A 26,987-nucleotide genomic window follows, 5' to 3' on the forward strand; every position below is an offset into this window, starting at 1 on the left:
TTGCTTTAAAAAGTTCACACACACACACAAAAATATTTCAGTTTTCATTCTCCTACATTTTGTTTGTTTGGCTTGCTTGTCCTGTACTGAGCAAATAGATTTATTCCTTGTATGGGTAGGGATACTTGTTCTCAAAAAATTGCATATAATGCAAGCTATTCTTTAATTTTATAACGTATTACATGAGGAATACTAAACATAAATACCATTTCAGACTTTAAAAAAATGCTGCCCAACAGAATATAACACTTTAGAAGAAGTGAACCTTTTCAACAACCTGGCCCAGCAAGCCTTCCATCCTAGAAAAGTATGTGATTGTGAGTCAGGAACTCTGTGATCTTTAGCAAAAACTTGATTTTCCTACAATTTTTGAAAGTTTTCATATTTACCCACAAGATGGAACCACACTGGTTCAATCAAACTTCTCTATAGGCTGTTTGCTGGAGAAACTGGAAGTTGCTAGGCTATCACTTTCTCATCTGAAGAAGACAAGAGGATGGGGGATAATTAAAAAATACGAAAAATAAAACAAACTCCTAGGGCTGATGGGTCACCTACATGAGGAAGATGTAATTCTGTCTCCTATTTCATTTGATTTTCAAATTCCACACATTACCTAAAAATACTTATTAAGGTAAAGCAATGTGACATCCAGGAATTTTCAAAACTTACACCTAAACCAAAACCAATAACAATTATTACTTTTTATAACAGACATACAGTTCCCATGTTTAGTTCCCTGGCATACAGAACAATCTGATACAACAGCCACTTCTAGACCTTGGGATTCTCTCAGAGAAAAAACTGTGACCACAAATAGATTACTCTTGTGACAACTTGCCAGAGTTTCATACATTACCACAGCTTGTTTTAAAACTAGCTGTTCAGTTGAGTCTTTTCAATTATTATGGTCAATGGGTAGAACTAATTGTTGTCAAGCAAAAAATTGTTCTTTCTATGGCTCCCACAACCACACTATCAATATTTGGTACCAGAGCATATGAATGGTACAATTTCCTCCTATAACAATATACATAAACCAGGAGGCAAATAGACCTTGTCCCAAACAAGTCAAAAATGGAAATATTCACTCCACTCCCCTGAATAATATCATTACATTATCAATGTGCCATATGTAACCCCTGGCTGCCAAAAATAATAGGGAAAAATATGATCCCCAGATACTAGAACATGTTGTCTATGTCTGTTGGCAACATTTATAGGATACCATACAAATAAGTCTATTCTTTCAGAATAATAGAATAATAGAGTTAGAAGTGACCTTGGAAGTATTCTAGCTCAAGCAAGACACCCTATACCATTTCAGACAAATGGTTGTCCAGGCTCTTCTTAAAAACCTCCAGCATTGTAACACCCACAATTTCTGGAGGCAAGTCATTCCACTGATTAATTGTTCTAAATATTACAAAATTTCTCCTTATTTCTAGGTTGGATCTCTCTTTGATCAGTTTCTATCCATTGCTTCTTATTCTGCCTTCAAGTGCCTTGGAGAGTAGGTTGACCCTCTCATCTTTGCAGCCTCTTAAATATTGGAACATTGCTATCATTCTGATACTTTAATCAGAGCTTAGCAACTGTTTCAGGTAGTAGACCCTATTACACAAATTCATTTGATCTTACGGATGGAATTTTAATATTTAAAATCACTAAAGTCTCATGAGATTTCATATGAGAACACAAACTTCATGAGAGACTGGGTTATCTCATGAGCTCTAATTTGTATTCTAATTTATATTTAATTTGTATTTTTAAATCATTTTTAATAAAATATTTTGGCATCACAAATGGACGTTTCAGAACCTCTGTTCTAGTAAATGGAATACTATGGTTTCTGGCGTAGATCTTAAATTCATTGTGTGTCCCCAAACTGCTGAAATCCAGGTTGGCCCAGATTTCTATAGATACATCACAATATCTGAGCTAATGCAATAAATAATGAAGAATAATAAGTTAAGTATACACTATAGTATCTTCAGGACATTTGCCTGACCATCTGTGTTAGAAAAAGTCTTGAAAAATTGAAGTTTTTACTTAATTACTTAAATGCCAGAATTTCAAAGGATGACTTGTATGTGAAAATTGTATTCAGTTAATTTATACAAAATTTATACAAAAGATTCAAAGAAAGAGATGCAGCTTACTCTTCTATATTTGTAAGATCCCCAAGAATCCGTAGGCGGCATATTTGGCACAATAAAATTATTTTCTTCAGATAATTACAGAGGGGAAGAACAGACTTTTCTTTTCTTTTTCTTTTGTAACAAAAGCAATCAGATAGTTGCTCTACTTGTTATTGTTTTATGCTTCATCCAAAAGATTCTTTCCAAGTTTCTTTAGGTTTCCTGGTTGCCCTGGAGATATCTCCATCGTCTTAGCTCTCCAGAGCTCTGGCAGGAACTAACAGATGCCTTTGAACAAACTCTGCTGCCGTATTTACATTTCAGATGGTTTGGTTCTAACTGTATTAAAACCCTTCAAGTATAAATAATATGACATATTGTTATCAAAAGCAGCAGATGTTACGCTAACAAGCATATTTTCCTGGTTGGAACAGGAAGAAGCAAAAAGCGAGAGAAGTGCCAGAATACTGAAGTCTATCCTCAGCTTGAAACGGAATTCTGCCCTTGTGCAATATTTACCTCCCAGCCTTATGGAAATTGGTCGGAATGCATAATTGCGGTAGGAAGAACAGAGCTGCAGTTGGAGATGAGATTTCAGAGACATGCCAAAGAATGTGGAGAAGGTGTGCGCTTCCGAGCACTTGCCTGTTATGATAAGTCCGGCAGAGTTGTGGATCCCTCTCGGTGCAACCACTCAGGTAAAAGAGCGTTGAATGTATGTAAAACATGACACCAGTGATGAAATCCATTTTTTTTTACTACCGGTTCTGTGGGCGTGGCTTGGTGGGAGTGATGTGGCTTGGTGGGCGTGGTAGGGGAAGGATACTGCAAAATATCCATTCCCATCCCACTCCTGGGGGAAGAATATTGCAAAATCTCCATTCCCACCCCACTCTGGGGCCAGCCAGAGGTGGCATTTGCCGGTCTTCCAAACTACTCAAAATTTCCGCTACCGGTTCTCCGAACTATTCAAAATTTCTGCTACCAGTTCTCCAGAACCTGTCAGAACCTGCTGGATTTCACCCCTGCATCACACCTTGAAAGGGAGTCATTTGTAATGCCCCCTTTGGCAGCCAGATAATATGATATTGGCTGTAGCAAACATTGGTGTTATAATCCATTCCATCACATGGGACAAGAAAACAGAACATGAATTGTTGGATCAAATTTACTATGTTGCTGGCCTTTTAACAACATAATGTGGAAGACCAATTCATTCATAACATCAGTTAATGAATATCTATAGTGCCGCAGCTGAACAGAAGCTAGATTTTAGATGGGCAGACATGAATCAAAAATGTTTCTACTTCATTGTTTTTAGCTTCAAGAGGGGACCACGGTATAGATATATAATATAAGCTAAATATAAACTAAACTATATCTCACTTCTCTTGCTATACAGTAGATGTGAAATCCGGCTAATTAGTCTCTAATTATTTTGATGCTTTAGTAAATCTTAAAACAAAACCTCTCACTTAAAGAATAACAGTATGGCTTCTTGCCATGCCTGACTTAGAAATATAATTTCATTAGGTTGGATAGGTTGGCTCCAGAAAGAAAGCAATTTAAAATTTTGAGAAGTGTGGAAATCAGCAATTGTCAATTGCATAAATGTCATCAACTGGAGTTACATTAACAGATGTCCCCCTCTCCTCCTCCAAAGCTGGAAAACATTTCTCAACATCTCATCATATTGTTCCCCCCCCCTTTTTTTTTTTGCAAGTTGTCACATTCTGTTTCTGTTGTTGTTACATTTGTTGTTAATAATTAGCATTGTTTCTGACCCTTTAGTCTTGTCTTCACTCAGCCTTTTCTTATTTGGTTTTTTTGTCGTGCGTTGCTTCTTTTCATCAGCATGCAGGATCCCCAATGGGAGGAATAGTCTGTTAACAGTGTTAGAGTTGTACCCATCGGTTTGACTGTAATGAGAATCCGAGGGGGGAAAAAACAAACAGAAGGAGACAGGATGAAGCTTCTCCGTAATGGAGGTGTTCATTGGACTACAACAATTCCATTCTAGCAGTGACAGTAAATTCACGCAAGATAGTTCTTTATGAATCACTGCACACCTTTCCAGATTTTGCCTTTTTAGAATTTATATGAGAAAAAGCAATACAAACAAATCATTTGCTGGGTAGGGCTTCTCCATATTTTCATAGCATGTGGGCAAAAAATGCTAAAAATGTTGTATTATTAAATATATCAGCATGCCAAAATTGAGAGATTTATTTGTGGCTGTGCAGTTTGTCCAAACGAGCATATTCATTTGCTTTACCTTACGCTTCGGCATTCGTTGGAAGTATTAGCTGTTATTGCGAGATACTAAAATAATAACCCCAACAATATCTACAATGAAACAGGTATCTCATGTAACAGATATTTGCATGTTACAAATCGAAGTACAGGTAGTCCTTGACTTACGATCCCTATTGAGCCTGCAATTTCTGTTGTTAAGTGAGACATTTGTTTAGTGAGTTTTGCCCCCATTTTATGACTTTTCCTCCCACAGTTGTTAAGTGTATCTGGGTTCCTCATTTACTTTGCTTGACAGAAGATTGCAAAAGGTGATCACATGACCCTGGAACACAGCAATGGTCATAAATAGGAACCAGTTGCCAAGCATCTGAATTTTGCTGCAAAGGTTGTAAGGGTGAAAAAGTCATAAATCACATTTTTCAATGACGTTGTAACTTTGAACGGTCACTAAACAGTTGTAAGTTAAGGACTACTTGTATTATCAGAATCCATTGAAGAACATGAAGGAATATCTGTCAACAAGTAATAACAAGAAGCCCTTACTTTAGATTTCATCTTAATTTGCATGTGTTTTATTAGAAATATAATCTTCTCTGGACTGTTGGGCACCGTTGCGCTTCGGGTTTTAGTTACTGTGTTCTAGAGAACAGATTTCCTGTCATTTCACTATGGCCTTTAGCCTAGTTGGTTTCTGATTGGTGCAGGTTGGTGAGAGCTGATCTGGGTTGATGCAACAACCTAGATCAATCAGGAAGCAGCTCACCTAAAAGGCCAATCAGAAGTCAGGATACTTGGCCATTAAGACAGTAATCTTGACACTTGCTGCTCAATTGCACAGTAGACCACTTTACCTTTGAAGATGCCAGGTTGATGATACATATGTAGAAAATGCAGAGTGCAATTCTCCGGTAAAAGAATAAGAAAAAAAATCTTAAATCTCACAAGATTTCCACAACTTCTGTGTACAAAATTGCTACACTATTAACAATCGTGTTAATATACCATACTTCCTCCTGCAATTTTTTCTTCACGGCAGCATGCCCATAAAATAATTGGAACTGAAAGAAACTGACTGGCACTGGCTGAAGGTGAACTTGAATCCAAATCACCCCAGTCCCTCTCCAATTTCTTAATCCAAATGCTACCCTGGCTCTCTTATCCTTCCTTTGGTGCTCCTAATTTACACCTCTTCAGATTCCAGCTTTTCTCACACTAGTTCAAAACAGTTGTATATAAACACAGAATGGTAACATGACAATAAGCAAAGGAGAAGAGAACAAAATGATAATTCACATCCTTTGAGAAGAACAGGCAGAAACAGGAGACTTGTTGCTGTTAAAATTTACATCTAGAGGATTTAGTTATTCGCTTGTAATTGAGCACTAATTTTCATTGCAACAATAAATAAGACCCTCTGTTGAAATATATCGCAGCAGAGGGAGCTTCTGCCTTTGAGGAAGGCAGAATCCGAATGCTCAAAGGCCTTGTAAATGCCAAGAAGGGCTCTGAAAGTTGTAGTTCAATACTATCTGGAGACCAGTCCTTTTGCTTATTTTATATTCAATCCAGATATGTCTCACGAAAACACTTCGAAACAAAAGGATCCTGGTTTGCTTCTATGGAAATTGTTGCCACCGTTGCCATTGACCCCTGGAGTGATGTATGAAATTCTGTCAAAAGGCCCTGCGTTGTACAAGGCAGCTTGTGGTGCTGTTTTCCAAGTATACAGCTGCCTCAGATTTCTTAATTACAATGATGAAATATGCTAGTCGTGGAAGCAAATGAGATTAAAGCCAATTAGTTTACATGTGCATCTGCTTCAAAAGCTGCTTGCCTATCATATTTTATTTCCAAAACCCTAGCCTCCCTTTACACAAACTTTTTAACATGCTGGCATGACTCTATGCAGCTATAACAAATTTACCACATAAGCAAAGAAATACACCATTGCTTTTATTAAGTGAAGATTGCATACTTCTTGATTACATTTCTGGAAATCTACCCTTTGACCAAAGAAAATTCCCTTTATTATTCAGACTCCTCAGGAGCCTTTATCTTATTTACTCTGGCCTGCGGCCATGGTTTATTTTTTGCTTATGAATATATATATATATATATATATATATATCCATTTATGCGCTCGTGCAATTCATCAGCCTCTCAATATTTAGTATAAATATATGTTTCCTTAAAAATCTTTGAGTGCTTTCTGCCTTGGGCTTCGCAGCCCAGCAAGATTACTGATGTGGGAAACTGTCCAGTCATAAGGCAGGCAAGCGAAAAAATTTTGAATCATAAACTGTAACCACTAATAGTTTAAAAAGCTAATAAAAACTCAGTAACCAATCTGCCTTCTAGCTCTACTTATTATTCTACCCACAAATCCCATGAAAGTGAAGTTTCTGTAGTTTCACTCCTCTCTTTTTAGTTAATGCTGTGTCAGTGTTTACCTGCCACTTTCTCAATCATTTTTTCCCCCTGTGAAAAGGGCTTTCTGCATTTCTACCATATACTCTGGATTCTTGAAAATTCTTTTTGAATTTCCCTTGGTGAGGTCTCTGCAGTTAATATTATTTTGGAGATAACAGAAGATAAAGTTGCTTGTATGATGGTGTTTTTTTTGTTTTTTTGTTTTGTTTTTGTTAAATATTTCCTACCACACTAAATCTCCTTAGGTCTCTGTTGTACATGCCAGACTGAGAAAAACCATGAAGGAATTTTCTCATGCTATCTTGCTTCGGGACTGAATTGTCATAAAGGAAACGAAAGAGGCTGCAGACCACTAGAGAGACATTTGAACAATGAAAGCAAGTTACTCACAGAACTACTACGGGCACCTTGTCATTTCATAACTGGAAGAACCTCATTCTGCGCCCATGAGAATTTTGCAGAATGTCTTTCTGTGAAATAAATTTTGAAATCAGTCGTACATTAAACACGGTTGGGAGGGGGGAGAGACAAAGATGCTTACCATCTTTATCACTTGGACGCTGCCCCGAGTCATCTTGTAGGGGAAATGGACAGCATACAAATTTAATAAATAAATAAAAATAAATCTTTATACATTGCTTGACTAGATGTTGCTGAAACTGAGTGAACCCCTGTGTGGGAGCAATTAATTCTTAGGTATGTTGTGTCTACTGTCAATCTCAAACCGGTGACAGCAGCTCCCAACAAAGTAGCTTAATTCTCACAGAATCTCATTAGTCCCATTTACTGCAAGGAGATGGGGATTAAGTTGAAAACTGCACATGTGCCTTTAGACCTAATTTATAAGTGAATATATTAAGACATGCTTCTTCGATACCTTTGATTTTCTTTCTAATTGTCTTTTGACTTGGAAGAAGCTTGCTTCATGTTTGAAGGTAGGAAAAAAACCCTATCCCTGTGCTGCAGTGTGTAAGAAGTGTCTATTTCCATTCCAGATTGCAGAGAATTTAATTATGGTAGCAGGTATTTTGAATTTTTAATAGTTACAGAAATGAGGATTCACTGCAGACATTTTGTCTGCTTCATACAGAATAAAGCCATCGTAATCCAGGAGTCGGTTCGATTGCTATACCCATGTGATCAGACAAATGCTTGAAAATTTATAGGACATCCATCGATCTATAGTAAAATGTCCAGGGTATATGAATGATCAAGTAAAATAAGTGCCCCACCCTCTATAGACATAAATATATAAACTGATTATATCAATTTATCTCTCAAAAATTGCTGTTTTTAATAGGCGGTGGAAAGCCAACAGCAAGGGGGCTGATCAGATTTCTAATTGATTGATTATGTGTCATCATGTCAATATTGATTCTTAGCAACCACATACAGTACATAGATTTTTGCCATAATGATCTGTCCTTAATCTGCTCCCTCGGATTTTGTAATGATGCATCCATTGCCGCTTAACTGAGCCCATGCACCTTGCTGCTAGTCAATCTGTTCTTCTCTTCCTTCCCATCTTTACAAGCATTAGAGCTTTCTCCAGAGAGCTAGGTCTTCACATAATGCGTCTGAAGTGGAATAATTTGCACCTGGCCATTTTTGTGCCTTAAGGGAGAACTCTGGGCTGATTTGATCAATGATCCAGTTATTTGTTTTCTTGACTATCCATAGTATTCTCAGGAGTCTTCATCAACACCAGAATTCAAAAGTGTCAATACTCCTTCTATCCTGCTTCTTCAAAGTCCAACTTTTACTTCCATAGAATGTCACAGGGAATACCATTGCTTGAGTAATTTTTATCCACTGTATGTAGGTATAGACACCTCACAGACACCTCACCTCACAGCATTTCAATATATTTTCCTTTATTGTTGTTAGTTGATCCAAAAACACAGAAGCCATTCACCACTTTGATATCTTTATTGTCAGTTCTAATGCGGGTTGCTCTAACTTTGTCATTAGTTTATATGTCTTCTTTATATTTAATTTTAGACCCTTTTTCACTGTGCTCCTTGATTTTTATCCCTAGAGTTTACAGATACTTTGTATTTTCAGCTGTCAGAGTAGATCAGATTTCTAGGAGGAGGTTACTCTAAAATGCAAGTGCACCAGTAGAAAATCAGAGCCTGTGGGCCTCTGCCCCCATTACTTCCCAGCAGGGCCGGATTTTCCTATAGGCTAACTAGGCTTCAGCCTAGGGCCTCAAGATCAAGAGGGGCCTACATTCAAATTGTTAGCAAAATTAAAATTACACTTTCACTATAGGTGAAAGGGCCTCATAAGTGGAATAGCCTAGGGCCTCTTTTCATCTAAATCCGGCCCTGCTTCCCAGAAGCTGGAAACTAGCTCTACACAACATAGTAACAGAAGGGACCTTGGAAGTCATCTCACCTGCTCACACAGGAGACCTGTACTAGGGATTTGAACTGCCGAACTGCTGACATTTCTGATTGACATACTCAGTGTCTTAGCCACTGAGCCACCTAGTCAGGCATCTAAGACTCTGGTAGATAAGAATGATTTGAACAGGACCATCCAGCAAATACCTCAGTCCCAAGACATAGGGCTTTAGCAATCAAGACCGGCAGTTTGAACTACATTTGGAATATGTGGGCATGAATTACCTTTATGAAATACTCATGTTTTATGAGTTACAGGGAGGAGAAAAGGAGGAAGAATCCTGCCTTCTTAAAAATATTCTGTGTTGTTTAGTTTCTTAAACTTTGGAGAAACCAACTGAAAAAGGAAACATCTTAACATAATTTGATCTGAAACAAGGAAAATATGGTGCTTTATCATTGCTATGGATCATGTAAAGAATTCTGCAGTGAATTTTGACTAATATCTTTTTATTTTTATCCAGTGGCTATATATTTGTATCTCCTCCCATGATATTGCTTGTATATTTATTGGATATATAATTTATCTACAAACCCCACGATAACAAATACTGTGTGAGAATTAATAGCTATTTACTCCCGTTATTCTGTTGATAATCATTTTATTTCAACTTTTCCCTTTAAGATACTTGCTCTTTGCTGAAAATTAATTAAGTGGGCTGTCATGAGGTAGTTGAAAACTGAAGTTTGTTTTTGTTTCTCCTGAGTTGAAGAATTCCTTTGTAATAGGTCTTCAAAATCATCTGGCAAATTTCCCACGTATAACTGGGTCACCCATTATACTTTGTTGCCTAATGGGATAAACAAATACCTGTGGAGATTTTGCTTCACTCTGCCTAATGATAGGAATTATTTTAAAGAGTTTCTTTTTAGTGCTTTAATTATAGTTTCTTTTTGATATGCAAGTGTAAAGGACAGGTTTGGATCAATATATACTGACATGGGAAGAAGGAAAATGCTGATGAATAACAGAGAGAAAGAAAGATAGACCGATATGCATGTATATAAAGAAGTTGCTAAGAGAAAACATCGGTATGCAAAATAGTCAACCAAATTAGTGTACGTTTTAAATTAGGCAGTTATACAGCTTAGGGAAGATTTGCAATATAGAGCTATTACAGAAAAATGATTGTAACTATCAATTTGCTATATGACTCCAGTGCAAAAGGGCAGCAAAATGCAGCAAGAAAAGATAAATTATACCAACCAATTTCAGTATTTATTGCTTTTGCCCTTCTCTATAAAATTAATTTTATTGTGGCTTAAGGATCCAGACAGTTTTAACTAGTTACCGGTATTCTAATAAAGCACCGTAACAGAAAGCCTTTTAAGGATCTATCCTTGTCATAAACAAATTCAGTGCAAAAGCCATCAGCCTGTTCTGCCAATTTGGTTTATAGCTTTAGCTCAGTCTTTGCCTCCTATAGCAAAGCAGCATGTGTAATTTCATTCTTTGGGGATAAAACTATGCAATTTTCCTTTTGTTTTCTCAATACTGAGGGATCTGAGGATACTAAAGTTTTTGACAGAGAGTAAATAGTTGGAATATCAAGCTCAGACAATAAAGTGCAGATATTTTTCTGACCTAAGCTTCCCTAAAAAGCATGAAGCAGAGTCTTGGTCCAGGCAAAACCCCTTTTATTTATACCATTGTGAATTCCTTTCATTCACAGTCAGTAATGCCTGGCAAAGAGTCTTTCAGAGGAATATTTATCAACACAGACCTTATCTCGCTTGGAAGGCTGCCATGTCAATAGTTTCCAAACGCAGTGCAAGGCAAAACTTGGCACAGAGTCTCTGGGATTCATGGACAGATCTTCTCACTCTTGAAACGACTAAACGACCGAATTGTTTCCTGCAAAAGCCCCCTCCCCGTTCGCTCTTCTTTTGTTTCCTATGGGAGGGGCCAATCACTTCCAAGGTGTGGCTTTACTCCCAAGTCGACCCTGCTTTCTTAGTTCTTGTCTTCTGGCAGCTCTGCGCATGCGCACACTGGGAACAGGCTCCAGCTGTTCCTCTGCCTCACTGCTGTCTAGCTCCCTCTCTGCCTCCGAGGCAGAGCCCTCGTCTGAGCTTTCCCCAGCCCCCAGAACTAGCCCATGTTTCTCCCCAACCTCCTCATTGTCCAACTTGCTGCCAGTTCCACTGGCCACCGGCAGGCCACAACAGATATAACAACATTCAAAAAAAGTCAAAAAAAATCACAGGATGATTTGAAGAAGATAATTTAATTTAATTTAATATTTAAATTTATATACCGCCCTTCTCCCAAAGGACTCAGGGTGGTGAACAGCCAGAAGTAAAAAACATCAAATACAAAATTTAAAAACAATTTAAAAATAAATTAAACATTTTGGCCCGACAGTTAAAATCCTCCATTAAAAATCCAAATTAAAATACACAATTGGAGAGATTAGGCCAGCCCAACTTGATGAAATGAAAAGGTTTTGAGGGCCCAACGGAAAGTACGTAAGTCCAGAATCGTCTGTATCTCCGGGGGGAGCTTGTTCCAGAGGGCAGTGCTCCCACAGAGAAAGCTCTCCCCCTGGGGGCCTCCAGTCAGCATTGTTTGGCCGACGGCACCCAGAGAAGCCCCTCTCTGTGGGAGCGTACTGGCCGGTGGGAGGCTCTCGGTGGCAGAAGGCGGTCCCATAAATATCCAGGCCCTAAGCCATGGAGTGCTCTAAAGGTGGTCACCAATACCTTGAATCGCACCTGGAAGACCACCGGGAGCCAGTGCAGCTCACGCAGGAGAGGTGTTACATGGGAGCACCATGACGCTCCCATAATCACCCGCGCGGCCGCATTCTGAACCAGTTGGATCCTCCGGGTGCTCTTCAAGGGGAGCCCCATGTATAGAGCATTGCAGTAGTCCAGGCAGGAAGTGACAAGGGCATGAGTGACCGTACGTAAGGAGTCCTGATCCAGAAAGGGACGCAACTGGCGAATCAGGTGAACCTGATAAAAAGTCCCCCTGGCCAGGGCCGTCACATGCTCTTCTAAAGACAGCCATGCATCCAGGAGGACACCCAAGTTGCGAGTCCTCTCTGTGGGGGCCAACGACTCGCCCCCAATAGTCAGAGATGACACCAACTAACTATATCGGGATGCCGGAAGCTACACCACTCGGTCTTGGATAGGTTGAGCTTGAGCCTGTTTCTCCCCATCCAGATCCGTATGGCCTCCAGACACCGGGACATCACGTCAAGGGCATCATTAGGGTGGTCCGGGATGGAGATGTACAGCTGAGTGTCATCAGCGTTCACCCCGAAACCATGGATGATCTCACCCAGCGGCTTCACATAAATGTTGAACAGAAGGGGCGAGAGGACCGACCCCTGCGGCACCCCACATACAAAGCGCCTCGGGGTCGACCTCTGGCCCTCCGACAACACAAACTGCGACCGGTCAGAGAGAAAGGAGGAGAACCACCGCAACACGGTGCCCCCCACCCCTAACCCCTCCAACCGGCGCAGCATGATACCATGGTCAATGGTATCAAAAGCCACTGAGAGATCTAACAGGACCAGGACAGAGGAACAGCCCCTGTCCCGAGCCCTCCAGAGATCATCAACCAATGCGACCAATGCCGTTTCCGTGCTGTGCCTAGGCCTGAAGCCCGACTGGAACGGATTGAGATAGACGAGAAGATGTTTAAAAGCAAGTCAAATAGTGTCTCTGTGTACTTTCAGTGACTCCTATACCAGGAAAGGGCACTGTTTTCTTGCTTCTGCCCCATGCTTAACATTTTTGTGATGTTCAGGGAGAATACTCGACAACACATTTTCAAAAGTTTTGCTTCCTGAAAAACACTTGGTGATACTGATAGATTCTTTTAAACAGAACACAAATATAATTTCAGAATGACTGTATCATATAGATATGTTAAGAAATATGAAATTAACTGCTTATCACTGAATGAGTTCCATAGGGCCAAAAGTGTTTTGCTGCTGGTTTTCATTTGTACTCAGTTCCAATGCATTTCACTGCTATGTACAACAATAGTCAACCAGCATTGATGATTCCAGTTGCCCTGATACTGGTATGGCAATGTCATGGTAAAAACTTTCACCATGTTTGTCACTCACTGCAGCTAGATTTTCAGGAAGAAAGTCCAAGTGTGAATGCAGAAAATGTATTCATGAACTTGTATGTAGTTTGGTGCTCTGTAATTACCCAAAAAAATTCTCAACAACATCCTTGAATGCTTTCCAAATGATTTTCTGTGGCCCCACTAACAAATATTTGAACCACTTGTCATTGATGAACTGATTTTGGACCAACAAACATGCCTTCCTTAATCTTGGCATCAATTATTCTTAAATATATTATACTTTTTATATGTGGCCCAAGACAATTCCTCTTCACTCATTGTGCCCAGGCAAGCCAAAAAATTGGACATACCTGATCTAAAGTAGATAGATAGATAGATAGATAGATAGATAGATAGATAGATAGATAGACAGACAGACAGACAGACAGACAGACAGACGGACGGACAGTTCACAGATGTTTTTTTTCTTTGTACCCTAGAAGAGAAATATCTGCCTAGGATTGAACTCTCAACCTTCTGAATGGAGGCAAGCATCTTCACCACTAGGCCACCACGTCACTCAGTAAAATGCCCAGCTTCATCTGGTTACCCCAACTCTACCCCAAACTAAGCAATTACAGGGTCATAAAAAAGGGGTTTAGAAATGATAGATAGACAGACAGACATTGCTTAAGTGATTTGTGGATTAAAATTGATCTCTTCAGACATATGAATATTCTTAGTAAGAGCATTTGCAAGGATGTCTTAGTAAGTCTCTTTGCATTGAACTTGAGTCCTGCTGATTTCATAAGCATATTCAAGTTGTTTTCTTGACAACCATATAGAAGCAGTTTATCCCTGCTTTTTGGGGGGGGGGATGCTTTCTTGACTTCCTAAGCTTGAGTGCAGCCCTTTTATTTCTTAGTGACCTCTTATCCACTTGCTAATCAAGTCTGACTTTTCTCAGGTGCTTTGTATCAACACAAACCTATTGGGCATGCCATCTAACTAAGTTTCCAGCATTGTAGATAGTGAGCTTGGAAGGAAAATGCACTGTGTTAAATATTGATCGTGATATTAACAGCAGGCATTCATGAAAGTGTTAGGTGATAAGATGAATATATTTCTATTAGAGTGACAGTTAGCACATATTTAAGAGGTTGTAATGCATGAATTTGGCATATATTTATAGTAACTACTGCAGTATTAATAGCGGCTGAGTTACTTTCTTTTGTCAAGCAAAGAGGATTGTGTCTTTGCTTTAACCCTCATGTAATTATTTATGGCACTATTTATGCAACATGTTGAACCAGTTAAAGTCAGTAAGGTATGTAGCTATTCTTAGAATAAAATCACGTGGGGTTGAAAAATAGAAGTATTATTATATATCTTTCCAAATACTCTATTTTAGATGTCTCCAAGTTTTTAGTGCCATGTTCAATCCATGCATTAAGAAATTCAGCTGGCCTTCTTTCTCCAGGGATATAGACGCTGGATGCAGCTTCAACAATGCAATAATTTCACTGTCCCGCCCCCCCCGCCCCAATTTCTAACGGTTCCTTCTTTCCTATTTTTTTTTCTTCTTCATTTTAGGTTATATTGAACAGTCTTGCACTGTACCTTGTCCATTTGACTGCAAATTAAGTGACTGGTCTGGCTGGTCTCCTTGTAGTTCATCGTGTGGGACAGGAGTGAAAATTCGGTCCAGATGGCTTAAGGAGAAACCATACAATGGAGGGCGTCCTTGTCCAAAACTGGATCCAAAGAATCAGGTGAGGTGTATCATAAAGCCAATATACCAATTTGGAATTGACCATCTATAACCAAATCATTCTGTGATTGATACAGTAGAATCCCTCTCATAAGAAAAGTCCCTCATCTGGTTGTATAGTTTCCTTTAACTGTCTCTTTTATTGCAGATGCATGCTAGAATAGCTAAACTTTTGAAAGGTTTTCTTATTCACAAAACTATTATCACTCCACAAAAGATTATTCATTAATAATAGCATATCTTGTCTCCAACTCTAAAACACCTAAGCCTGGTCAGTGAGATCAGACACTGCGAATAATATTTAAAAACATCTGTGAAGCCTAGTTTTTTTTCTTAAATTATTCTTTGAAGATATTTCCCCCACTAATTCAATTTCATTCATTCTAATAAGTTTCTGTCTGACAATTACATGCTAATTTTCAAGTGTGTATTCTATTATAAAAGGATGCCAATATAAATGGGAAAATTCAAATGGAAAATTAGGAGTAAAATATTTTTCAATTAATGTTGTAATTTAATGTAATAAAGGAACTTTGCAGTTAATACAGATAGGAGATTATTTCCATTCATACAATTTAAAATGCTTAATGCTTTTTAAAGACTATTGAAACCAAATCAGCGGTAGTCTTCTTTTTTATGATTATTTTCTTTTAAAAAGGTCAGTCTTGATTCATTCCACTCTTTTTATGTTTTTAGTACAAATATAGTTGTGTTTCGAAGAACTTTTTAAGTTTAGAGTATCCTAAATAGAGCTATGCAGAATCTTCCAAAGAGATCCGTGTAGGAGCCCACACAAAGAATTTCTTTTCAAAGGTGGCTGAGGTAGCCTTATTGTTTGCTAGAGTTATATGCCTGCGATTTGAAAAGAAGTTGTATTCATACCTGTTTGCAAGGTTCATTCAACCTGAACCTTGAGTTCAAAAAGGAAAGATTCCTGTCCAGAAAGAAGAAAATAGTATAAGCTGTTTTTCCCTTCCTCTGATTGCAATTTTGACCTGATCATTTTTGGCACAATCATATGTTAACACAGAGCAAGAAATATTTCAAGTGACGGCTTTAATTCCTAGGCTTAGTTCATGTACTACTCACACATGTTTCTCTTCATCCCTCCCTCATCCTGTTGTGTTGAATAGTAGCTGTGATGCTTAGCCTATGTGGGTAACTCTGTATTTATGTACTTGGGCAAAGAGTTTGTTGATTGCAAAAAAAAAAAAAGGTTGATCAAAAAATTTTATATATATATATATATATATATATATATGCGATATTTTTGCAATCAGGGTTTTTTTCCTATGTTGAAAGATGTTAAAATGGCCATGGTGGGATGAAATCTCTATTCATCGCTTTCAGGCCTGTCAGACATTTTATGTTGTTTCTTCTGAGACTTACGGGAGATCCAGTCTCCCATAAGTCTCAGAAGAAACAACATAAAATGTCTGACAGGCCTGAAAGCGATGAATAGAGATTTCATCCCACCATGGCCATTTTAACATCTTTCAACATAGGAAAAAAACCCTGATTGCAAAAATATCGCACATTTATACCTATGAATTAAAATAAATAAATAAATATATATATATATACACACACATACATATACATATTGGTCCTCTTCCAAAGTAAATGTTCTATTCATGAATGGAAAGCATAAAAATATTAGAGTCATCTTATGTCCAGGGAGGGTTAATTTAGACTACACTTGTGTGTGAGATCATTAGACAGACTTATTTTTGTGACAAATGACCAGGCAAAACGAGTTATTTTTTGTTGGTCTAAATCAGAGGTGGACATTTCACCTTCAGCGCTCTTCAACATTAGCTGTGTTGGTAAAATCAAATCTCTAAATCTGAAACCCAAATGTCAGCCACCCTAGATTACATGATAATAGCAACTCTAGATTGCTGGTTGCATAGCCAGCACAAGTACCATCCAAGATAGCCAACCCTAACCGATGGACTTCTAAATGTGATTCCATAGCCATCAGCCATGCTAACTGTGAATTCTGGAAGTTGTAGCTGAGCATAATTTGAAAGCATTAGGTTGAAGAAACTTGCCTTTATTATTATTTTTCAAAATCTGCTTTGAAAATGTAGATTCAACTTAACCTTAACATTATTCACAATCTTTTTTTTTTTTAGAATTTTATCCTGCCTTTTTTTAAAAAAAAATAAAATAAAACTCAAAGCAGCAAACATACCAATACTCCTTCCTACTCCTCTTTCCTCACAACAACAACCCTGTGAGGTGGGTTGGATTGAGAAAGAGAGTGACTAGTGAAGGTCACTCAGCTAGTTTTCATGCTTAAGGCAGGACTAAAATTTACAGCCTCCTGGTTCTAGGCCAAACACCTTTACCACTACAGCAAACTGGCTCACTTTTTATTATTATAAGCTTCATTATAGATTATTATAAACTTTTTATTATTGCATGTGGGTTTAGTCAAATCTCTTTATTGCTTTTATTGACTTCCTCACTACATACATAAGGAATAATACAGTAGAACCAAACTCCAAAGAAGTATGATGGAGAATACTCAAAAAGATAAATAATGTCCATTTCTCAAAGTTTTCCTTCATGAAACTGAAGGATCACAAAACAAGTAAAATGAAATCTCACCATAAGTAATGTGGAGATAGTAATGTCTTGAAAAAAATAGTGAACTATACTTCTGCAGCCAGAGTATCATGTTTACATGAAAATTAAAACACATTGCTCTTGCCAGCTTTTAATAACATATTTGTTTCAGCAGGTCTTTGAATAAAACTTTGAAAATTGCATTTATTACAAATAGCTAGTAATTTTTGTGTTCTTTTTTCTTTGTAAGACCTATATGGCCAACCGTCTCAGCATAATGGCACGTACAGACTTCTTAATATGGTTTACAAAAATAATATATAATATACCCTGATTCTTACACATTTTTTTCAAAAAGCATAATCCCAAATTTATTTAGCTATAACAGTGCAGGAAACATGCTGGCAATTATATATATATAAAATTGCAAAGAGTTACAATTTATTTTATGATTCATGCTTTGTATGAGATTTTCTTCATTATAAGAAAAGCCAATATTGTATATTGTTAGTTGTTGAACTCTTCATATTTGTTACTGTTTTAAATTTTAGCATCTGATGTGGAAGTTGACTAGGAACTCAGTGTGAACCTCAGGATGAGAAAGGAAAGCAGTTCCAATTTGTTTCTAGGGAATTCTAGTGAACTCTAGTTGTTTTTCTCAGTGACATTTCCTAATATTATTTAGAAAAATGACAAATTACATCCTAATATGAAATGTCCAATTTTTTTGTCAACAAGAATTCATTTTGGGGGGGGGATTGACACTCTTGAACGCAGTACATTAGTAAACCCCAATCATGCCTTGTGATTTAAAACAGGGCTTTTAGAAGTTTTCCTTACGCTCCATTTTCATTTGATGAAACATCCTGATATAATGGTAAAAGGCTGTGCCTGCGAATGAGGTAAAAGTCATCCCTAGCAACTGAATTTAAATATCACTTCAGTTGTAACATAGCGTGCCGAGGATATCACTGGCTAAATAAGGCTATTAAATTTGCCAATTTCAGCCAAATCATTGGAAATGGCTTTGTAGTGGTCTATTCACCAGAGAGATATTTCTTTTAAGTAGATGTACCAGAGGCTTTTGTTGGTAGCTTTTTATGGATGTCTTGATCAAGGTTTAATTTATTTGTTATCCATTTTCTGGAATCATGGCATTGGAAGGTATCTCAGAGATCATCTAACCTAACCCCCTTGCTCTCTGCTAAAACATTTCAGACAGATTGTCAGGCCTGTCCCAGCTTGAGGGAAAAAAGGGCCCTTAACTCCCATTGTTGTAAGAGAGGTATAACTTTTACTGAAGCCAAGTGGTTACAGGGTAGCAAAACCAGATCTGAATATTTCTGCATAATCCCAGTGCTTTTCTCTTCTCCCGGACCCTTCCCACTTGGTCCTTTTGTAAATGTCCAATGATGTTCAGACTAGGTGTTTTGGGAACAGTCCTAAAATTGTGTGCCTCTTCGGTGGGCATTCGGATACCATTCTCATGCTTGGGACCTTGGATCTGCCAGGCTCTGTTCCAGGCTGGCACCTCTGGTTCCTCTCATCCTGTCATCCCCCCTCCCCCCTTTTATGGCAGGATGCCATCGAAGCAAAGCAGGACTGAAGTGATGCAATGGCAGACCTGACACTGATAGCAATCCAATTTTTGCTTAAAGCCCTCCATTGAAGAGAAACCTATCACCTCATGACTCAATCTAGTGCTTGACAGCTCTTACCATGAAGAAATTCCCTCTAATATCTAGCCTTAATTTACTTTCCTGTAACTTTAACCCACTGTTTGGGGCATCATAAATCAGCCTGACAACAGCTAACACTGAAGCTGAAATTATTCTAGTATCTTTGTCTAGGGTAGAAAAGAGCAGCGTGAATAGATGCCTTGCCTGCCCTTTGGCAGAAAGTTTAATTCTTCCCTTTCCCCTTCCCCTTCCCCTTCCCTTTTCCTTTTTTAGAAACACACTCGGTAACTTTTAAATTATACAGACACCTTTTGTAAATATTCCAATTGCTATACATGCTGGCATCTGTAGGTATTGCAGCATGGCATCAGTTTGTTTTTTTCCTCAGCCTGATTTACCAGTGTGTAGGATTACCATCAGTGAATTTAATATGGAAAAATATAGGGAAAACACTAAATTGAAGACACAAGCTTCAGAAAGATTGGTTGAGTCACTTGCAGTGCTTAATTTTGTGGGTACTTTTTTGTCCATGATAGAGATGTGTCTGAGACTAACAAATAACTCAGGTTGCATGAGTTCAATGTCCTCTATTCTCTTCCATAAATATCAGCACAACTGACTTTCTCAAAACCATATTCTCTTAGCCCATCAAGGCTGCACTCCATCCCCTACGTAGCTGAAACGTCATGTGGGAGGTCAAGAGAAAAAAATCAGAACCCAGTGATTTTCATTATTCCTTTTCTCTCCAACCATGTCAGATTAAGTGCTACACTTGTACGAAACATCTCAATAAAGTTCAGAGTTCTATGGCTGAAAGCAAAATTTCAGTAGTCAATAGTCTGTAGACTTTCATGAAGCAGCTGTGCTCTGCACAATGGAAGGCACACAATTCTCAAGTTGCTTCCTGTTGCCATGAACCATCATCAGCTACCTGTTCTAATAGCTGGAAGAATTGAGTATTACCTTGAGTGAGATGACAGGTATATACTGCATCTATACAGAAGCCTCTTCTGGTAACTGGAAGTGCTGAATGAGTCATCTGAGTATTAAGAAACAGTGCAGCAGACTCCATTCACTTACAGATATATCTTAAAGGAGTGTTTTGCACAAACCTTCATAGAAGTGAAGCTTTGCATAATTCTAGTAGATTGTCCCATCTAACAGAATGGTTGGTTTATTAAATTATTTTGAATTTTATGCTTGGACATTAGGCCATATACTAGCAGAATATTATAGCACTGATTGGACAGATTAATCAAACCTTTCAGAAAAAGAAGAATAGAAAATAAGATATACAGATCTACTTGCAGAAAAAGATACACAAAGGCAGGGTTTCCAAATACATTTCTTGTTATTTTATTACATTAATATACACACCTGTTTGGCAGATTTCCTATAGCTTAATTAAATGATCCTTCTCTAAATTGTGGAATGGATACCATAAATCTTTCTGAGAAAAAGGTTGCACTTAAAGTGGAACACATGATCTTGAAGTGATCAAAGAGAAAGTGGGTTAGTCCAAATCTTTTCTTTTTTAAAGTACACTTTTCTTAATCCATGTTCTTCCTTTGAGTTGCCTCTCAACTTTCCCCATCATTTTATTTCAATTCTCTGAAAAAGATGGTTAAATGCCTCACAAAAATCAAGGAGCTATGCTAGAGGAAGACTCCGTAAGTAGAAGATAGTCTATGTCTCTTCATTGTGCTATTATTTTTAAACTATGATTATAGTTTAATTATAGGTCCTTTGTGCTCTCTGAGCTTGCTTGTTTTCTTGCAGATGTTTCATTACCGTAATTAGGTAACATCATCAGTGCTAGTAAGGTGTGTTGTTTACTGTCAGTTTATATTCTGGTGTCTTGCCTTTCTTTGCGGGCGTGGGCTGTTTTAGAGATTCTTTGGTTGAGCTGCTTACTGATGGCTCTTTGGCAGTTTCTTGATTGGGATATTGCTTACTTGATTGTTGGTCTGAAGTTAATCTTGGAGTTAATCTATGCATCTGAGTGCTGATTACTGGTGGAGAGATGCTGGAGTCTTTTTCTCTTTTGGGCTGGTTGATTGTCTCTTTTGCATAGTCTATAGATGTTGTTAATGTCTATGTGTCTATTGATTGCTGATTTGTCAGAGTGCAGGCTTCTAGAAATTCCCTGGCATTTTTGGACTTGGCCTGGTCTAGGATTGTCACATTTTCCCAGTTGAACTATAATTATTGTAATCACTGGGGCTCCCATGCAATTATGGATTGGATTGTGCATTTTACCATATTATATACTGTCTAAAAGTATTCACTGTTCATCTAGACCCTTAGTTTGAGATCCAGAGAAGAAGAAAGAAATAGAAACAACTCCATAGTGCCTAAAAGCCCTCAGTGCAGCAGTGCTGCTGACAGGCATACCCCATTCAATTTAGCCTTACATCCTGCTGCCTCTTGATTGTTTCTGTGATCATGTAATATAATCACTAAGCTACCATAGCAGATCCTCAGTGACCCATCATTTCTTGAAAGTTAAATTGGAATTTCGTATAAATAATTATGCTGGTTTGTTGATGGAGACTAAGCTTAATAACGAGACCAATCCTGCATTAGAAGTTCATGAGTAAAGAGAATAGAATAAAATTTTATTGAATCAGTCATTTGACTACATCAAAAGTATAAAAATAATACAGAGTTAATCCCAATGTGATCTAAAGATTCTTTCTTCTTCGAAATGTCCTTTGAAACAAAGATAACGGTCTTACTAATAATATACAGGTTCGTTCCTTGCAAAAAATAAGACAGTTTCTCCCAGGTGAAACTGGGAGACTTTATTTAGTTATTAAATAAGAATCTGAATAAACAGCATTTTCTGCGGAGCACATTTTGCAGTACAAAGACTATGTCCAATGTCTTCAAGGCCGGTACTCCACAAATATACAATCTTCCTTCAAATAGAGAGGTGAGATGAGGATGGGACACTTACGTTCCAAATGTGGGGGTATCAGCAAAACCAAGCAAGGAGCCCTCAGATGTTAGATATATTTGCACTGAATTTTTAAATTGGTTCTATCCTGGATTCATGCAGCCTTTTCTCTAAGCAGTTTTTAAGAAAATGCTGTCTGGACTGAGATGTTTTGGCATCAGTTTGCATGGTATTTTGTAGACATTGCTTGCTAACTCATCCTCCCCTCATCCTCAGTTCCCTGCTGCTGTTTCCTCTCAACTTTCCATTCCAGAAAAGGAACTGCCAATTACTCTCATTCCTGTAGAGATGTGTGCAACAGTGTATGTGTGTGAGATGGGAGGGGAGTAATCATCCCTCAACAAAGCAGCCAATCAATATGCAGGGCTTGACCTAAAAGAAAAGAAGATACAGAAGGCCAGGCAGATAGCAAACAAAAGACAACACTTCTTTGAAAGTGGAGAAGAAAAATGTACCGGGAGGTCAGATTCACAGGCAGAGAGTGAGTCCAGGGTGATGTCATTGGTTCCTGCTCTCCAAAATGATTTTTTGGACTTCCCTAGAGATGGGGCAACCTGACATTGTCAATAAGAACATTATTGCTGACACAGGTTTGATGTCGATACAGGTAGAATAATGTGACAATCATGTGACAGTTTGTAAATATCTCAATCCATTTTGAGAATATCTAATGATGTGGTGGAGGCACAGCGACCTACCAGTTAAGCTGCTGGGGTTGTTGACCGGAAGATCAGCAGTTCAAAACCCAAGAAACGGCATGACAGGATGAGCTCCCGTCACTTGCCTCAACTCCCACCTAATAGTTCAAAAGCATGCAAATGTGACTGGATAAATAAGTACCACTTCGGTGGGAAGGTAATAGCCTTCCATTCACCTCAGCCTATAAATCATGCTGGCCACATGACCATAGAAATGTCATCGGACAAGACTGGCTCCCTTGGCCAAGAAAGGGAGATGAGCACCAACCCCTAGAGTTAGACACAACTGGATAGGGGAAACCTTTACCTTTACCAATGATGTTGTGAAAGGAAGATAGTTCCAAATTAATTGTCTGAAATAAGCTCTAATCTCATAAATTATCAGAAGATCCTATGCCTCATTTTAACGTATAGAAGTCCAATCTTTTTTTGTACCATGTGAAGAGAGAACAGTCAAGACAGAAAGTGAAACACCCAATTTCCCCAGATTATTATTCTGTGTACCATTTCTGTTTTCTCATTTGGATCTTCAATCACGTTCTAATCAAATTTTTAAAAATTTTAAAAGATTTTTATCTTTATCTTGAGATTTTGCTCTGATGAGCAAAATCTAATGGACATACCTCTTCAACTAGTTGAATATATGAATGTGACACATTTCTGAGTTGTTGGAATTAGATAAGAATCTCATTAAAAGTTTAGAGTCTGATCCCAATTACAGTTTAGAGTGATTGTCAAATGTCTGAGCCGTGTCTGAGGTGTCTGAGAAACTGTTTCTCCATAGAGAAGGGCAATTTGGTAGCATAATGAATAGAAATTTTTTGCACATAATAACAGTAAGGCCATTCAGAGCCTTTTCTTGTTCTCCATATATGGGTTTCTGGGATATCACTAGTTTTTTTATCAATGCACTCACCTTGCACTCACGTTCCTTCGGTTTAAATCACTGAAATGGGAAAATCTTCATTGTTCTACATCAGTCTATTTGAAAGGAAGGGTAGAAAATAATCTGATTGGTTCGAGGATGCCAAGCAAATAACATCTTGGTCTTCCCAAACTCACACCTTCCAAAACTTGGGGAACTCTTCTTGTTCTTTGCGTTATTCCTGTCATATATCTTGGAGTTTACAGTTTTGCATTTCGCCCGCCACTTTGTCCAGTCTGCAGCATCGGCGGGACACAATAATTCTGGGAAACTAACCTCCCAGAATTAATAAATGGGTTTATCTAATTGTGAGAATTATACTATGAGTACAAAGCTTGCCAAATGTTAGTAATGATTTTGACAAAGTTGATTGGGTAAGGCCCGAACCCAAGAACGACAGAACAATGAGCCGTGGTGGCATAGTGGTTAGAGTGCAGTACTGCAGGCTACTTCTGCTGACTGCCAGCTGCCTGAAATTTGGCAGTTCAAATCTCACCAGGCTCAAGGTTGACTCAGCCTTCCATTTTTCTGAAGTCGGTAAAATGAGGACCCAGATTGTTGGAGGCAATAAGATGACTCGCTTAGAGAGGGCTGTAAAGTACTGTGAAGTGGTATATAAGTCTAAGTGCTATAGCTATCCAGCCAAAATTCAGTTCTTTATTTGTTCACTCCAAATAGACAAAATTTTGCCAGATTAACCCTTTACTTCCCCCACCTGACTGCTATACCCTGGAAGATTCAAGAGAGTAGCTATCCTAAATCTTTTCTTCTATCTCCTGTACAGCATCAGAGAGCATTGGGTGATTCTTGTCTCACCTTCCCCTCCCCACCTTGGAAACTACCATTTCACTGTAATCCATCACATCACCTCCCTCCTCATAGGCACTGTATGTTGTGCAGAATGACACGGAAGTGAGAAGGGCAGTGATATAAATTCAATAAATAAATAATTTAGCATCCCAATAACATATATTGGGACGTGATCAATATATTCTGTGTATGCACAGCACTTCTCTGATTGCACAAGAGACAACACAGTCTCCTGGATTTGATTACTTTTATGTGTGTGTGTGTGTGTGTGTGTCCTCAAAAGCATCAACGTTATCTATCCCAGTATAAGCAAAAGTATATTACGTATGAAGAAGGATTAGGGAAATAATCATTCAGTACTGAAATGCATAATTACCTAGAAAGTAACTCTTAGCCATCAAAGTCAAATGTGGCATCTCTGTCTCAAAAAGAGAAAAATATAAGATGTTTGGGTCTTGAACGTCTCAGTTAAGATTTGAGGATCCTGTGTGTGAAGCTATTTTGCAAATGAAACTTTTTGTAATATTTACATTAAGGCCATTATTTTCTGAAGACAATGTGTGAATGTCATTTGTCAGTTTACCTTGTGAGCCACCCTCAGCTGTTTGTCATTTGTTGCCTTATAAAATATATGTTTTATAAATCCTAGAAATTAGTTATTACATTACTCTAGGTGACCTGTCTTTATCACTCTAGTTACGTAAACTCCCTAATTTGTTACAACGGACTTTGGAAACCCGTGTATTAAAAATATATTAAATATATTAAATATATTAAATATATTAAAAATATATTTAAAATAAATTCTGCCTCTGAAAGTTTTGAAGAAGTGCTTGTGAAGCACCAGACAACCTGTGATCCCTTGAGTCATCCTTTGAAAGGTATTTTCTTACCAGATTCCTCAATCCCTTCAACCATAACAGATCTTCCAATGCTTTCTACCTGCCTTCAATGGAAAAGTTGGAATACGTTCAGAGATGTATCGCCCTTGAAAATAGCTCATGTTGAACTGTATAGCGCAGTCAAACATCAGCACAGGAAATGTTTTATGACATTTTGTTTTATGTCATAAACTGGGTTATGATAGTTTTTATGCCATAAAGTGTTTTATAAAATTTGCCAACTTTCCGTTCCATAGGAGTCATAGGTCCATTTTGAATGCATTCTGTAAGCTAACCCACTTGATCTACTTTGACTCAGAGGGTTTTCCCCTGCGATGCATTGTTTCGATCAGTTATAAGTTACAGGAAATAAAATTTTAGTAGTATATAGATTCTTCAGCATTCTATATCTGATTGTGAACTACTGAGTGGTTTTCGGGTTTGAGAATTGAAGATAAGTACTTGTGTTCAATGACTATACTACACAAACAACTAAGAAGTGTAAATTAATTATATTTGCATTAAGAAAATACTTCAAAGTAAGATTTATGTGGATTCTATAATATGATCCAGTTGAAATTAACTACTTTGAAGTTCCTTTAAGGTTAGTAGGAGAAAATTAAGCCCACACGTGTTTCACTTTTTTCATTAAACTCAGAAGAGCTTTCGACAATGAAGCTAATTTATTTCATACCTCATATTTCTGTGATTTAAATCAGTTTGAACTAAATTCAAGAGCCTGGTGGCGCAGCAGACTAATAGCCTGTTATTATCATTCAGCTGCCTGCAATTACTGCTGGTTCGAATCTCGCCAGGCTCAAGGTTGACTCAGCCTTCCATCCTTTCTAAGGTAGGTAAATTGAGGACCCAGTTTGTGGGGGCAATAAGCTGACTTTGTATAAATATACAAAAGTATGAAGGCTATTGCTTAACGCATTGTAAGCCGCCCTGAGTCTCCAGAGAAGGGCGGCATATAAATCAAATAAAAATAAAATTAAATTAAAATAAAATAAAATAAATAAAATAAAATAAAATAAAATAAATAAAATAAATTCCATTGCTGGATACTGTGTTTGAAAACAATGTATCAATACAGTACATTAATACTGCAGAAATACAATTGCTGTTCTATAATTGACATATAACTAAAACATCTAGCAAGCTAACGCAGAGGTGTCAAAATCATATTGACTAACATTGACAAGGACCATAGTTCATCTTATAAAATACATCCTTTAAGAACTTGTACTATTTGAGTCTATGGGTTCTCCCTTCATATTTATGTCACAAAAGTTATACAGTTATTTAAATATTTGTTAAACATTAACATATACATACTGAAAGCTATATATACTATAAATTAGCAACTAACCATTCCTTTCTCACTGGCCGAAAACGTAAGACTAACTTGCCAGTGAAATA

At 37.8% G+C, this 26,987-nt stretch overlaps 1 protein-coding gene across 1 annotated transcript in view; it reads left to right on the forward strand.

Moving 5' to 3' along the window:
* Positions 1-26,987, forward strand: part of THSD7B (thrombospondin type 1 domain containing 7B) — a 550,701-nt gene that overhangs the window by 398,781 nt on the left and 124,933 nt on the right. Inside the window, exons 14-15 of the mRNA XM_060687945.2 lie at positions 2,576-2,839; positions 14,862-15,040. Coding sequence (XP_060543928.2) covers positions 2,576-2,839; positions 14,862-15,040 — 443 coding nt within the window. The remainder of the gene's footprint in view (positions 1-2,575; positions 2,840-14,861; positions 15,041-26,987) is intronic.

Source organism: Pantherophis guttatus, chromosome 1 (genome assembly GCF_059756535.1).
Source record: "Pantherophis guttatus breed Tessera chromosome 1, ASM5975653v1, whole genome shotgun sequence".
Taxonomy (NCBI): Eukaryota; Metazoa; Chordata; class Lepidosauria; order Squamata; family Colubridae; genus Pantherophis; species Pantherophis guttatus.